Consider the following 13,074-nt stretch of genomic DNA (forward strand, 5'->3'; position numbering starts at 1 on the left):
ATTCTTTAATTATTAGCGCAGACATAATTTAGCGTTAATTACAAATTAGTACCCATTAATTATATGTACATACAGTATCAAATGTGTGTATCATGCCGCTATGCATCGCTTTACCTCTTTTGTGGTGCTTGGAAGACACTGTCAGCGAAGCAAGTAGTAAAACTGGTGACTGCGCTTGTCCCTCTAGTAGTATTGGGTTTTGTGTAGTGAGGACAAGCTGCGGATCTTGAGATTCAGAATTCACCTCATCAACATTTTTCACAGTTTGAACAGACTCTTTAGATGGCTGCAAAGTTGGAAAGACTGCCTCCGGCTTTTGATCTTTCATGTTGACTTCTTGGACATCTTTGTTGGGGCATACTGTGAGATGTTCAAAATCGGCCTCCAACACTTGAGGGGTGGGTGTTTTTACACCATATCCAGTACTCTCCCCAAAAAACTTGGGGTGTCCATTCTCAACCTGATCCTGGCCAACAGTCAATACAGGTTCTTGAGCGGCTCCTCTGGACGGAACATGATCATGGCTGTCCTGTCTTTCTTCAACTGGAGCTGAACTTGCTAGGCCACTGATCGAGCGGCTTATGTACTCATCTTCGTTTTGCGATTGGGCATCACACTTGGCTAGATTGCTTGACATCCTTAAGCTGAGCTTTTAAAATAAGACTTCTAGTGAACTCTTCCTGTTTCTTTCTTGATCTTGTTCTTGATAATACCGGAAAAATCTGGTTTATTCCGGGGCCTAAACTAGATTTTACTGGCCATAAACCACCCAATATATAAGAGGTGTGCAGAGAATGGGGGTTAAAGCAATTAACTTTAGTAAACAAATCCCGATGTCAAACTTCAAGTGTATACTTTGCAGTGATTACCTTCTGCGCAACCCCGTGCAGTGTGAGTGTGGTGACAGATTGTGTGGAACCTGTTTCGAGTCTCTGCAGAAGAGGTAGGTTAGTACTTTAAGACCACTCTTCTTCTTTTGTTATAGACCATTAATTAATACTGCACTTTGCAGAAAAGAAGATGTATTTCTCTGCCCAACTTGCAATGTGAAGAATCGATTGTCTGACTGTTTCCGAGACAAGGCAGTGGAGTATGAGCTTTGTAACATCACCCTCAAGTGTTTGAACCCGTCCTGTCCATGGGAAGCGGAGAGCAGGTTTTATCAGGTATGCATGGCTGTATAATACTTGGTATGCACGTACTCTAGTGATACTTGCCCTTATCTTAGCATTTTAAGAAAAGCATATTTTGACCCGAGTGGTTAATAGTGTACCGGTAGAGTTAGAGAACAAAGGTACCCTCGAATAAAATTCGCGCTATGCTGCAGTTTTCTATCTCAACAAGTCAAAGTTGTGTATAGTAGTTATAACCTAACCAACACGCTTACACGTTATAGCAATAAAATACTCTAAAACAGCACTTGGGAACTTATAACTTTACTGGAATGCCTCTTTTTACTGGGTGACCATAATTATGGTCGGTCATTAGCAAGTCCTACACATGGCTCACGGACTAGGCGTGTCTTTCATGTCAGAAAGAGGTATATAATGTCTCGAGAAAATACAACTTTAGGCAAAATAGCCTTGTTCGTAGGGCGTAGCGTGGATAGTTTTCGAGGCTCCATTGCAGATTCAATGTAAAAGCATCACATGCACCACTCTGTTAGCAATCCTATTTAAGTATGCCAGGGACCTATTCATGGAAAATGCTAACTTTTAGCTGGTTGGAGCTCCATCAGCTCTAAAGCATAGACAGAACCGCTTTTTAACAAGGAATTCGATGGTATATGAAAATGTAAACTATGATGAAGTTATGACAACTTTATCGAGGCTCAACTCGACTTTTAATTAGTGTAGGTTGTTATTCATTGTATTGTTTGAAGGAGAGCTGGACCCAATGAAAGTAGACCTGTGTACTGCCATGTTTTACATGAGCAAGTAAAACTAGTGGATGTTTACTGTTTTGGCACACAATTACAGGAACACAAGGCAGTATGCAAGTACATGGTAGTGCCGTGCCCTAACTCTGCGTATGGCTGTCCCTCCAGACTGTCTAAGGTGGACATGCGTAACCACATGATCACCAAGTGTCGGTTCAGGCCAGTACAATGCACTTGGTGCCTAAAGAATGTTCTGGATGAGCAGGTGATTGCATCATTTCACATTCATTATTCTTTTAGAGCTTATTATTATGGTATTATTACATCACATTGTGTATAACGTCGACAATTCAGATTTGTGTGATGTATTTATATGCATGTTCGACTGTCTCTGTAGGCTCACATCAAGTCAGAGTGTGAGGATGTGTCTGTCCCTTGCCCTAACAAGTGTGGGGTGTCGGTACCACGGAAAGAGGTAAGAAATCCTCACTAAAAATTAATTGTCACTGACTATAATTATTATGTACTTTGTTTCCATGCAGCTTTCCAAGCACACTCGTACACTATGTACCCACCAACTGAGAAACTGCGACTACAAGAACCTTGGATGTTCATACAAGGTTAGTATAATTACACCAGTAGCAGCCCCAATGTTTGTTAGACAGAGTACTGATTGTTTGTTTAAAAATGCATGCTACAGTTAATATTGCATATTAGTGACATTGTTTGTTTGTTACTCGATTGTTACCCCGTGCGTGCGCAGCAGAAGTAGAGTGATTGGTGTGTGTGTGTGTGTGTGTGTGTGTGTGTGTGGACACAAAATGAGCTGTTTGAAAAACTAGACACTTTCATGGACTGCTTTAACTGCTAACGAGACAGTGGTTGCAAAATAATAGACTTCAACATAATTATAGTCGAAACTGGTAGGCGATCTTCGAAGGCGGTAAAAAACACTGTTTTCTAATAAAATAATGTTATAAGGTAAAAACTTTGTATCCGTTTTACCGCTGTGCAATGAAGCTCAACATACGGGGTGAATGCTCTATGATCATCTTGTTTATTTATTTCTCCTCCATACAGGGCACTATCCCACAGTTGACCTCACATGCTAAGGAATATACAGCCTACCACACTCAATTGTTAAAGATGAGCCACAAAGAGGTGCAGGACTCGTTAAAGACTGAAATTGCACTGCTAGACAATAAAACAGCAGCACTGCAATCTGAGATCACCAAAACGAAATCAGAGCTGAACGGCAAAATCCAGCAGATGGTTAATTCTATTGTGAAAGCTGAGTCGTCCATTATCCAACTACAAGATGGACTCAGTGAAGTATCTCTACTATTACAAACACTTCAAGCTACCAATTACGATGGAACATTCATTTGGAAAATCCCCGAAGTCACTAGGAGAAGACAGGAAGCTAAAACTGGGAAAACTGTATCTCTGTATTCCGCTCCATTCTACACAAGTCGTCATGGATACAAGCTTTGTCTACGACTCTACATGAATGGTGATGGTACTGGCAAAGGCACTCACTTGTCGTTCTTCATCACCCTAATGCGAGGGGAGTACGATGCCCTCCTCCCTTGGCCGTTCAGACAGGCAGTCACTCTGACCCTGGTGGACCAGAACAAGCAGCAAGACATTGTCCAATCGTTCCGTCCTGAACCAATCTCCTCATCATTCCAAAGACCACGCAATGAGATGAACGTTGCCTCAGGCTGTCCGACATTCGCCCCCGTTTCTGTCCTCGACAAAAACTCCTACGTCAAGGACGATACTTTGTTCGTCAAGTGCAATATTAACACCACAGAACTAACGAATGAATGACTATAGACTGCATAGTTTATTGATATACATGTACTCGTGTCGTGTCTTTGCGTTCAATTTCAACCCCATGATTTTTACAGTGACATACTAGTGGTAGGTATATGCAGCTATGCAGCTATCTTACCAATTAAGACATCTGAACACTACACAGCTTTCGGTCCCATTCGCGGCAACTAATAACTTTAAATTTTCATTCTTCGCAGATACTATTACAACTTGGAATAAATTAAGTTTTGTTACAGACGGTATTTCACTTGCATCCTTTAAAAATCATTTACTTTATTAATAAAGTGTAATTTAGATTGTTGTGTACTGTTTTTGTGTATGTAGGTAGGTAACTGATTTGGATTAGCTACTATTCTGCTATTTTCTGTTACCTTTGCTGTATGCATAAATTTGTTTAATAAAAAAAAAAAATAAATAAAAAAAAGAGAAATGTCATGTAATTATGTATACCTTTGTGACATAACAAGTTTGCTAGATCTAGTACATCAGTGTTGTGCGGAAAGACATAGGTATAATATGCGGGTTTTAATTTGGCTATATTGCTTGACATGAATCCTTAATTAAGCTGAGCTTTTAAAACAAGACTTCTAGTGAACTCTTCCTGTTTCTTTCTTGATCTTGGTTTATTCCGGGGCCTAAACTAGATTTTACTGGCCATAAAACCACCCAATATATAGGAGGTGTGCAGAGAAAGGGGGGGTTAAAGCAATTAACTTTAGTAAAAAATCCCGATGTCAAACTTCAAGTGTATACTTTGCAGTAATTACCTTCTGCGCAACCCCGTGCAGTGTGAGTGTGGCGACAGATTGTGTGGAACCTGTTTCGAGTCTCCGCAGAAGAGGTAGATCTAGCTATATAGGTTAGTACTTTAAGACCACTCTTCTTCTTTTGTTATAGACCATTAATTAATACTGCACTTTGCAGAAAAGAAGATGTAGATCTATTTCTCTGCCCAACTTGCAATGTGAAGAATCGATTGTCTGACTGTTTCCGAGACAAGGCAGTGGAGTATGAGCTTTGTAACATCACCCTCAAGTGTTTGAACCCGTCCTGTCCATGGGAGGAGGAGAACAGGTTTTATCAGGTATGCATGACTGTATGATACTTGGTATGCATGTACTCTATATGATACTTGCATTAATCTTAGTATTTTAAGAAAAGCATATTTTGACCCGAGTTGGTTAATAGTATACTGGTAGAGTTAGAGAGGGATGGTACCATCGAATAACATCTGCGCTATGCTGCGGTTTGCAATGTCAACAAGTCAAAGTTGCCTACACACAGTGAGTGTAAACAACTGTGCTCAGTCCGTGCAACTCATTTATATTTCACCCATTGTGTATAGTAGTTATAACCTAACCAACATGCTTACACATTATAGCAATAAAAACAGCACTTGGGAACTTATAACTCTACTGGAATGCCTCTTTTTACTGGGTGACCATAATTATGGTCGGTCATTAGCAAGTCCTACACGTGGCTCACGGACTAGGAGTGTCTTTCATGTCAGAAAGAGGTATATAATGTCTCGAGAAAATACAACTTTAGGCAAAATAGCCTTGTTCGTAGGGCGTAGCGTGGATAGTTTTCGAGGCTCCATTGCAGATTCAATGTAAAAGCATCACATGCACCACTCTGTTAGCAATCCTATTTAAGTATGCCAGGGACCTATTCATGGAAAATGCTAACTTTTAGCTGGTTGGAGCTCCATCAGCTCTAAAGCATAGACAGAACCGCTTTTTAACAAGGAATTCGATGGTATATGAAAATGTAAACTATGATGAAGTTATGACAACTTTATCGAGGCTCAACTCGACTTTTAATTAGTGTAGATTGTTATTGTATTGTTTGAAGGAGAGCTGGACCCAATGAAAGTAGACCTGTGTACTGCCATGTTTTACATGAGCAAGTAAAACTAGTGGATGTTTACTGTTTTGGCACACAATTACAGGAACACAAGGCAGTATGCAAGTACATGGTAGTGCCGTGCCCCAACTCCGCGAGTGACTGTCCCTCCAGACTGGCTAAGGTGGACATGCGTAACCACATGACCACCAAGTGTCGGTTCAGGCCAGTACAATGCACTTGGTGCCAAAAGAATGTTCTGGATGAGCAGGTGATTGCATCATTTCACATTCATTATTCCATCATTGTGTATAACGTCGATAATTCAGATTTGTGTGATGTATTTATATGCATGTTCGGCTGTCTCTGTAGGCTCACATCAAGTTAGCCTCGAATCCACGCCGATTAAAATACGGCCTGGTATTCATTGCAGGGGTGTTAGTGCACATGCGCTGCACAATTACCCACTAGGCTCTGAGCTGGTCAAGGACTGTTAAATTTTACCTAAAAAAAGGTCATCACTTTTTATAAGCAGTCTGCATGCACTACGCTGGAGAGTTTTTAGCCTTCATAGTCACTGAAACTGCACAGACAAAGCTTCGCAGGACTAACAAGGACTAAAGGTAAGTGAGAAGTGTATTGACAAAAGCTAGTAAGAAAAGAACAACTTGCTAACTAGTTGAGCCTCCCACTCACTTCTTTCTCAAAGGGAGGTTCCGCCACTGACTATTGGACGCTGAAATTCACCCAGTGATGTTAAATTAAACGTTATAATTAATCTTTAGTACTAATTATAAATGTTTGACATTTAATTACGCCAACAATTTACAATTAATGATATTCTACGTTAGACTACAATCAATTCTGGTGGCTAGCCAATTTTATGGACTGAGCTGTCCAAAATCTTCCTGCAGTATATTTAATACTTGAAATATTTGCCCTGTGGGCAAAGGCTCTAGCTCTCTATAGTCAACACAAAGCCATACTGGTTACTGGTTGCATTTTGCTGACTATTTTGACCTTCTCTGACAGCTCAAGGATTATTCGTTGCTGTGGAACACAACAATTTGCTTTTCTAGGACCTAGTCTATAGTTCTTGTCATAAGTATAAGTATCACTACTACTAGTGCTATAGCTATATATATCTCTCCCCTAAAATAAATTGCATACCTTCCACTATAGCTCTTATATACTTAAAAGAATACTACCACTACACTAAGTATGTACGTGCATGTACATCATGACTGTTCATGTATATAAAATCATGGGGTTGACATTTAAATGCAAAGGCACGACACATGTATACTAGTTATTCATTTGTTAGTCCTGTGGTGTTGATCTTGCATTTGACGAACAAGGTATCATCCTTGACGTAGGAGACATTGTCGAGAACAGAAACGAGAGCAAATGTGGGACAGCCTGAGGCAACGTTCATCTCATTGCGTGGTCTTTGGAATGAGGAGGAGGTTGGTTCAGGACGAAACGACTGGACAATGTCTCGCTGCTTGTTCTGGTCCACCAGGGTCAGAGTGACTGCCTGTCTGAACGGCCAAGGGAGGAGGGCATCGTACTCCCCTCGCATTAGAGTGATGAAGAACGACAAGTGAGTGCCTTTGCCAGTACCATCACCATTCATGTAGAGTCGTAGACAAACCTTGTATCCATGACGACTTGTGTAGAATGGAGCGGAATACAGAGATACAGTTTTCCCAGTTTTAGCTTCCTGTCTTCTCCTAGTGACTTCGGGGATTTTCCAAATGAATGTTCCATCATAACTGGCAGCTTGAAGTGTTTGTAATAGTAGAGATACTTCACTGAGTCCATCTTGTAGTTGGATAATAGACGACTCGGTTTTCATAATAGAATTAACCATCTGCTGGATTTTGCCGTTCAGCTCTGATTTCGTTTTGGTGATCTCAGATTGCAGTGCTGCTGCTTTATTGTCTGTCAGTGCAATTTCAGTCTTAATTGAGTGCTGCATCTCTTTGTGGTTGATCTTTAACAACTGAGTGTGATAGGCTGTATATTCCTTAGCATGTGAGGTCAACTGTGGGATAGTGCCCTGTTATGGAGGAGAAATAAATAAACTGAGTAACAAACAAAAATTCTTACTAACATGCAATATTAACTTTTTGAGCAAACAATCAGTACTCAGTATAACTTAACTAACGAGTGTTGCAAGCGTGCGCTTGCTAATGCCTCTCGCTATGTTATGCTTTCGCTTAAAAAGAATTAGAGTGTTTTAGTACTTTCTATTTCTATATAAACCTACTGAAAAGAAAAGACTTGTTTATTGTATGGTATCATTGTAGTGTTTTGTGGTCTCATGCGAGAAAGAAGAATGATTCTTCCAAAATCTATATCATAACTGAGAAGATAAGATGAAAAGAAAAGACTTGTGTACATTCATATTGTTATATCTAGCTGTTGTATATGTATATAGTAGCTTACCAGGCCCTCTGGCTCAAGAAAAAGATAAAAGCTGGATTTTATTCTCTCACACGTGGGGGAGAGCGCTGTACACAGAAATAAGGGGTGTGTCTGCAAGGTCAATGGCTGCTACAGTATAGCTAGTTTTACAGCTCTTTCTAACTCTTGTAGCTAACAAAAACCTAGCGCTTTAGTGCAAGACTAACTTATAAGTTGAATAGAAACTTTGTAAGAACAGATAATGCTACAAAAGATTCTGAAGAGACTGCAACAGCCTTCAATGTGAGTCAAACTAGCCATAACTCGAGAAAAAAGCTTTAGTTTGCTAATCCACGAATCAAAATCCAAGAGAACGTGGCTAGAAGCCTATAGAAGCTGTTAGTTTTTCGTCGCATTACAACTGTTGAGCAGTTACAGTTGGAACAGACACACACACACACAGTCAGCTTTACCGTATCCCTCATGCGGCTACGCCTTGGGGCATAACAAACAGTGAGGCCACCATTGATATATAATTATACTGACCTTGTATGAACATCCAAGGTTCTTGTAGTCGCAGTTTCTCAGTTGGTGGGTACATAGTGTACGAGTGTGCTTGGAAAGCTGCATGGAAACAAAGTACATAATAATTATAGTCAGTGACAATTTAGTGAGGGATTTCTTACCTCTTTCCGTGGTACCGACATCCCACACTTGTTAGGGCAAGGGACAGACACATCCTCACACTCTGACTTGATGTGAGCCTACAGAGACAGACCAAACATGTACAGTAACTACTGTACTGTTGAGAAGAGCTGTGAAACTCCACAGCTCTTCTCAACAAAAGTAAACTATCACTACTAAGTTGCAGAAGAAGCCAGCTTATTAAAGCAAACATAATAAATAGTCACTACCGTACCCTCGCGAAAATACGCCCACCCTTTTCTACAAGAAGTTTAGGCAAATTAGGGGACTGGGCATTTAATCGCGACCGGCGAGTTCATTCGAATATACGCCCATCCGCGGCCTAAATTGAGGTTTACACTTTGCTCTATGACAATTCTTTATGTTTGACAACAGCAATGTTATAAACTAATGCATGTATGATTAAAGCATGACAAGAGAATGAAGAAGTGGACTCTGACTCTATTCGTTGCTTGTCACTTGAGTCGATGTCAGATGTAGCAGAAACTTCCCAAACGATGGTATATCGTACTCCTACAGAGCAGCTATCAGGTACTTTGTTTCAGAAAACCAAGGCAAGGTAACCTGCATGGCCTGTGTGATAACTTTCTTGGACTTTGTGTTTTCTTTTCTCTGCATATAGGACTACTTGTTCCCTGCATTATACATCTTCAAGGGCAAACAGATCCATACAGAGAAAGTTATATGTCTAATCTTGGTCCAGCAAGGAGTATAGTCTAACTAGCTACTACCTAAAACTTACTTTCTTCACTAAAAGTAATAGTCAACATGTGGCATTTAGCTACTGCGCATGCTCAAAATCTTCATTCTGGGTGGGCTTATAATCGAGTGAAAATACTCTCGCGCAAGAACTTCAAAGCAAAAGAGGGGATGGGCGTTTATTCAAGATGGGCTTATTTTCGTGAGGGTATGGTATTTATATCCGTACCCTCATACAGTACCAATACAGATATGCCAACACTGAGAATTAATTGTCTTCTTGCGAAAAAGAACTATACAGTGGAACCTCGATCCATTAACGACTACCTCCAAAGAGTAACCATGCATGCATCCGCTATTAAATATGGTGCACATGCATGATGTGGTCTGGATTGAAACTACAACTAGAGCACTGAAGTGCTAACCCTCGGCTGTTGACACGAATAAATAGATCTATAAAAACCGAAGGAGTGTTCAAGAAGCAACAAACTAACTTTTAATTAATAGAGACCGGTAAAGGATCACTTCAGCTGCTAATAAATTATGGCTCGAATAACGGTCACATGCAGAGCTGGCCAACACGTGCAAGTTTAAGCTTCTGCTCGCTTTTATACGAACTTTTATACGACAATGAAGCTTTAACATCAAGATTTGCCATTGTTAAAACTAAGAACTTGTTGTGTGAAGGCTATCCATGCTGTAAACGCAATGCTGTGGCATCCAGGTGAGCAGGCTCAGATTGGACTACTATATCTGCTGGCCGCAGCACGGCCTCGAGTAATGACTTCAATGTAAAGCAACCTATCAGGAATGGCCACCTCTTTACTTTGTACAACCAGTAGCTGTTTAGCCTAAATCAGCTTTAGCAATGGAAAATAACCTCCCAAAACGGACAGCCACACACAGAATCAGCAAAAATTATTGCTGAGATAGCATTATTGTGAAAACCTAACTGTTATATATATAGCTCATCCCTACAGCCTTTTCAAAGCTTGCATGAGCTAGAGAAGCAGTTACTGCACTATTACTCTTATTTCCCAAAAACAATTAGAGAATGGAACTTCCTACAATTCTATTAATGCACATGTCTTAGTTTGGTTAAAAATCAAGTTCAAATGTACTAAAAATTCACGCTTTCAATGAATAAATTATTGAACCATTATAATTATAGCTACATATTATTTGTTCGTATAATTATAGTAGTTACAATGTCATACTTGATTTTGCTTTGGTTTGCAGCCAGACTATGCCTCAGACAATGCCCCACGAGAAGAAAGAAGGAACTATTCATTGACCGGCAAAAGAACGACACGAGAATGTGATGTCCACATGTCCACGTCAAAGCCTCTACTCTATATCAGCTATTAGGACAGCATTATTATCATTCATTTATAGTTTGAACTAGTTTTTGATAATAATTATTTTGCTATATTCTCAAGCCTTCATCATCATCATCATTTTCAGTCAGAACTGTTTCAAAACTCATCAAGCATGTATCAATCTGAAACACTCTCATGCAGAGCTGAAACAACTAAAGACACACTTTCAGTAGCCATTTTTATTTGGAATAAACACCCGTTATATCAGAGGCAATCACCCATGCAAACGTCCATCATTCACAGAGGTGTTTCATATCCATGTAGTATCTATGGTGTATATACAAGTATCAGATTAAGGTTATGGGCAACAGTTGCACCCACGCATACAAATTTTGCTATGAAAATTTTGCTATGAACAAAGACACTCTCATGATGGTGGTCCAATATATAGTTCTGCGTCCGTTTATGCAGCACTGACAGCTAGTATGCCTTGCTCTGAATTATTGATTTTCTTATAATTAAAATGTTAGGGCAGGGCCTGAAACAAAAAATCCAAGTACACTCATAATTAGAGAAGAGTTATTTTTGCTTTCCTTATGCTCTACTGACTAGTACTGAGTATAAATCCACGGTATGTTTTCAAGTCTGAGCTCTCTATGGAATGAAAAAGGAGAATCTGGTTGTTTCTGGCCCTCAGTAGGTTGATACCTTGCCATGGTCCTGGAGCCCCTGGTTCTGAGCCTTCTTCTGTCCAAACCGTTGCGAAAATTTAATTTTGATACAATTATGTACATGTTAGACCAGTACCTACAGTATAGTGTCAATGTTTTCTTTTTTAGGTTATGTTGTGCTGTTGAGATATGTATATAAAGTTTGGTACTGCAAAACTTTATTTATTCTCTGGATACAATACCAGTTAGTAAGCGCATGCGCCTATAAGGAAAAGAGCAGGCCTCTATGTGCCTATTATCCAGATGCGCTTATAGAGATTAACCACGCCCATGACGTTTCAATGAAGCAAATCTCCATTAGCTAGCTCGATCGTTTGTCTGCAAGAGGTCTATAGTTCTATGTCATATCTGACAGCAGTAATACAAAAATGCAACGACCGGTATAGTGAAAGAGACTTAACATCTATAAAAAAGTGTGGAGACCAGTTGTTGGGCAGAGAACTGTGTAGAAAACCATGCGCCTTCTATCCAGGCTCTTGGTCTGTTAACCAGTATGCGCCTATTAGTTAATGTGCACTTATTAATCAAGTGCACCTAATATATATTAACCAAGTGCGCCTACCGGTAATAAACATGTACCTATAATTAAATATTCACAATATTTTTCCCCAAAAATTTGCACTAAAAACATGGATACATCACTGCTAATCTATTATTATATTCACATGATGTAATAATACCAGTAAGCCAATGAATATGCTGAGTGCATTTGTAGTCACAAACAGGAAATGATGCAATCACATACCTGCTCATCCAGAACATTCTTTTGGCACCAAGTGCATTGTACTGCCTTAAACCGACACTTTGTGGTCATATGGTTCTCCACGGCCACCTTAGCCAGTCTGGAGGGACAGCCATACGTGGAGTTGGGGCACGGCACTACCATGTACTTGCATACTGTCTTATGTTCCTGCAATTGTGTACCAAACCAGTAAATACCTACTAGTAATATGTATCATTGTATGTGATTCCCATTTACTTACTCATAAGTACATCGTAAAAATATGGCAGTGCACAGGCTGGGTCCAGCTCTTCTGCAAACCTGATAAAAATAAATTACAGTAGCAATGGCAACACCTATACTAAACAGGTTTCTAAACCCTGTGCACACTACCTATATCCTCTCTGAACAATAATGATTACATCCTTAAAGCTATACTATAACCGCTTCAAAAATAATTATGCTTTTTTAAAATTCCAAGATAACCTTTAAACGGTAATTAATTAAGTATCACATGCATACGTACGTACCTGATAAAACCTGCTCTCCCCCTCCCATGGACAGGACGGGTTCAAACACTTGAGGGTGATGTTACAAAGCTCATACTCCACTGCCTTGTCTCGGAAACAGTCAGACAACCGATTCTTCACATTGCACGTTGGGCAGAGAAATACATCTTCTTTTCTGCGAAGCGCAATACAATATTAAAATAAATGGATCAGGTTTTGAGTATTAAACGACAAGAAGAAGAACATAAATCTACCGTACCTTTTCTGCAAAGACTCGAAACAGGTTCCACACAGTCGGTCTCCACACTCACACTGCACGGGGTTGTGCAGAAGGTAATTACTGCATACTATACACTTGAAGTTTGACATCGGGATTTCTTCACTGAAGTTAATAACTAACCCCCTTTCTCTGCACATT

General features: G+C 39.9%; 3 protein-coding genes across 6 annotated transcripts in view; 1 reads left to right on the forward strand and 2 right to left on the reverse strand.

Annotated features, from left to right (window-relative positions):
- The window catches only part of LOC135332960 (probable serine/threonine-protein kinase mkcB), a 21,011-nt gene extending 20,273 nt beyond the window's left edge, over positions 1–738 (reverse strand). For all 3 annotated transcript variants that reach the window (XR_010393700.1, XM_064527896.1, XM_064527895.1), the window contains exon 1: positions 115–738. Coding sequence is in view for 2 of the 3 variants with exons in the window: in XM_064527896.1 (XP_064383966.1) it covers positions 115–637 (523 nt within the window). In the remaining variant the exon portion in view is untranslated. The remainder of the gene's footprint in view (positions 1–114) is intronic.
- Positions 739–787: 49 nt separating this feature from the next.
- LOC135332969 (TNF receptor-associated factor 5-like) lies at positions 788–11,042 on the forward strand. 2 transcript variants are annotated; one of them, XM_064527909.1, is made up of 9 exons: positions 788–943; positions 1,013–1,166; positions 1,980–2,144; positions 2,277–2,354; positions 2,422–2,499; positions 2,960–4,559; positions 4,643–4,802; positions 5,670–5,834; positions 10,616–11,042. In XM_064527909.1, the coding sequence occupies exons 1-6, from the start codon at positions 795–797 to the stop codon at positions 3,710–3,712; spliced, it is 1,377 nt and encodes a 458-aa protein (XP_064383979.1). In that variant the 5' UTR covers positions 788–794; the 3' UTR covers positions 3,713–4,559; positions 4,643–4,802; positions 5,670–5,834; positions 10,616–11,042. The 2 variants fall into 2 exon arrangements, with proteins under 2 accessions (XP_064383979.1, XP_064383978.1); XM_064527908.1 differs by having other exon boundaries at positions 2,960–4,802.
- Positions 6,811–13,074, reverse strand: LOC135332968 (TNF receptor-associated factor 5-like). The gene is made up of 6 exons (XM_064527907.1): positions 12,916–13,074; positions 12,678–12,831; positions 12,172–12,336; positions 8,659–8,736; positions 8,519–8,596; positions 6,811–7,625 (listed from the first exon to the last, which is right to left on the reverse strand). The coding sequence occupies exons 1-6, from the start codon at positions 13,071–13,073 to the stop codon at positions 6,873–6,875; spliced, it is 1,386 nt and encodes a 461-aa protein (XP_064383977.1). The 5' UTR covers position 13,074; the 3' UTR covers positions 6,811–6,872.

The sequence above is a fragment of the Halichondria panicea genome, chromosome 3, assembly GCF_963675165.1.
Source record: "Halichondria panicea chromosome 3, odHalPani1.1, whole genome shotgun sequence".
In the NCBI taxonomy this organism is placed as follows: Eukaryota; Metazoa; Porifera; class Demospongiae; order Suberitida; family Halichondriidae; genus Halichondria; species Halichondria panicea.

Bases quoted from the DNA above. Each gene is read 5' to 3' on its own strand.
- LOC135332969 (XM_064527908.1), top strand. From the start codon at position 795: ATGGGGGTTAAAGCAATTAACTTTAGTAAACAAATCCCGATGTCAAAC. The intron at 1,167-1,979 runs GTATGCATGGCT...ACACAATTACAG, and splicing joins CGGAGAGCAGGTTTTATCAG to GAACACAAGGCAGTATGCAA. The intron at 2,145-2,276 runs GTGATTGCATCA...CTGTCTCTGTAG, and splicing joins AGAATGTTCTGGATGAGCAG to GCTCACATCAAGTCAGAGTG.
- LOC135332968 (XM_064527907.1), bottom strand. From the start codon at position 13,073: ATGTGCAGAGAAAGGGGGTTAGTTATTAACTTCAGTGAAGAAATCCCG. The intron at 8,597-8,658 runs GTAAGAAATCCC...GTTTCCATGCAG, and splicing joins TGTCGGTACCACGGAAAGAG to CTTTCCAAGCACACTCGTAC. The intron at 7,626-8,518 runs GTCAGTATAATT...CCTCCATAACAG, and splicing joins ACCTTGGATGTTCATACAAG to GGCACTATCCCACAGTTGAC.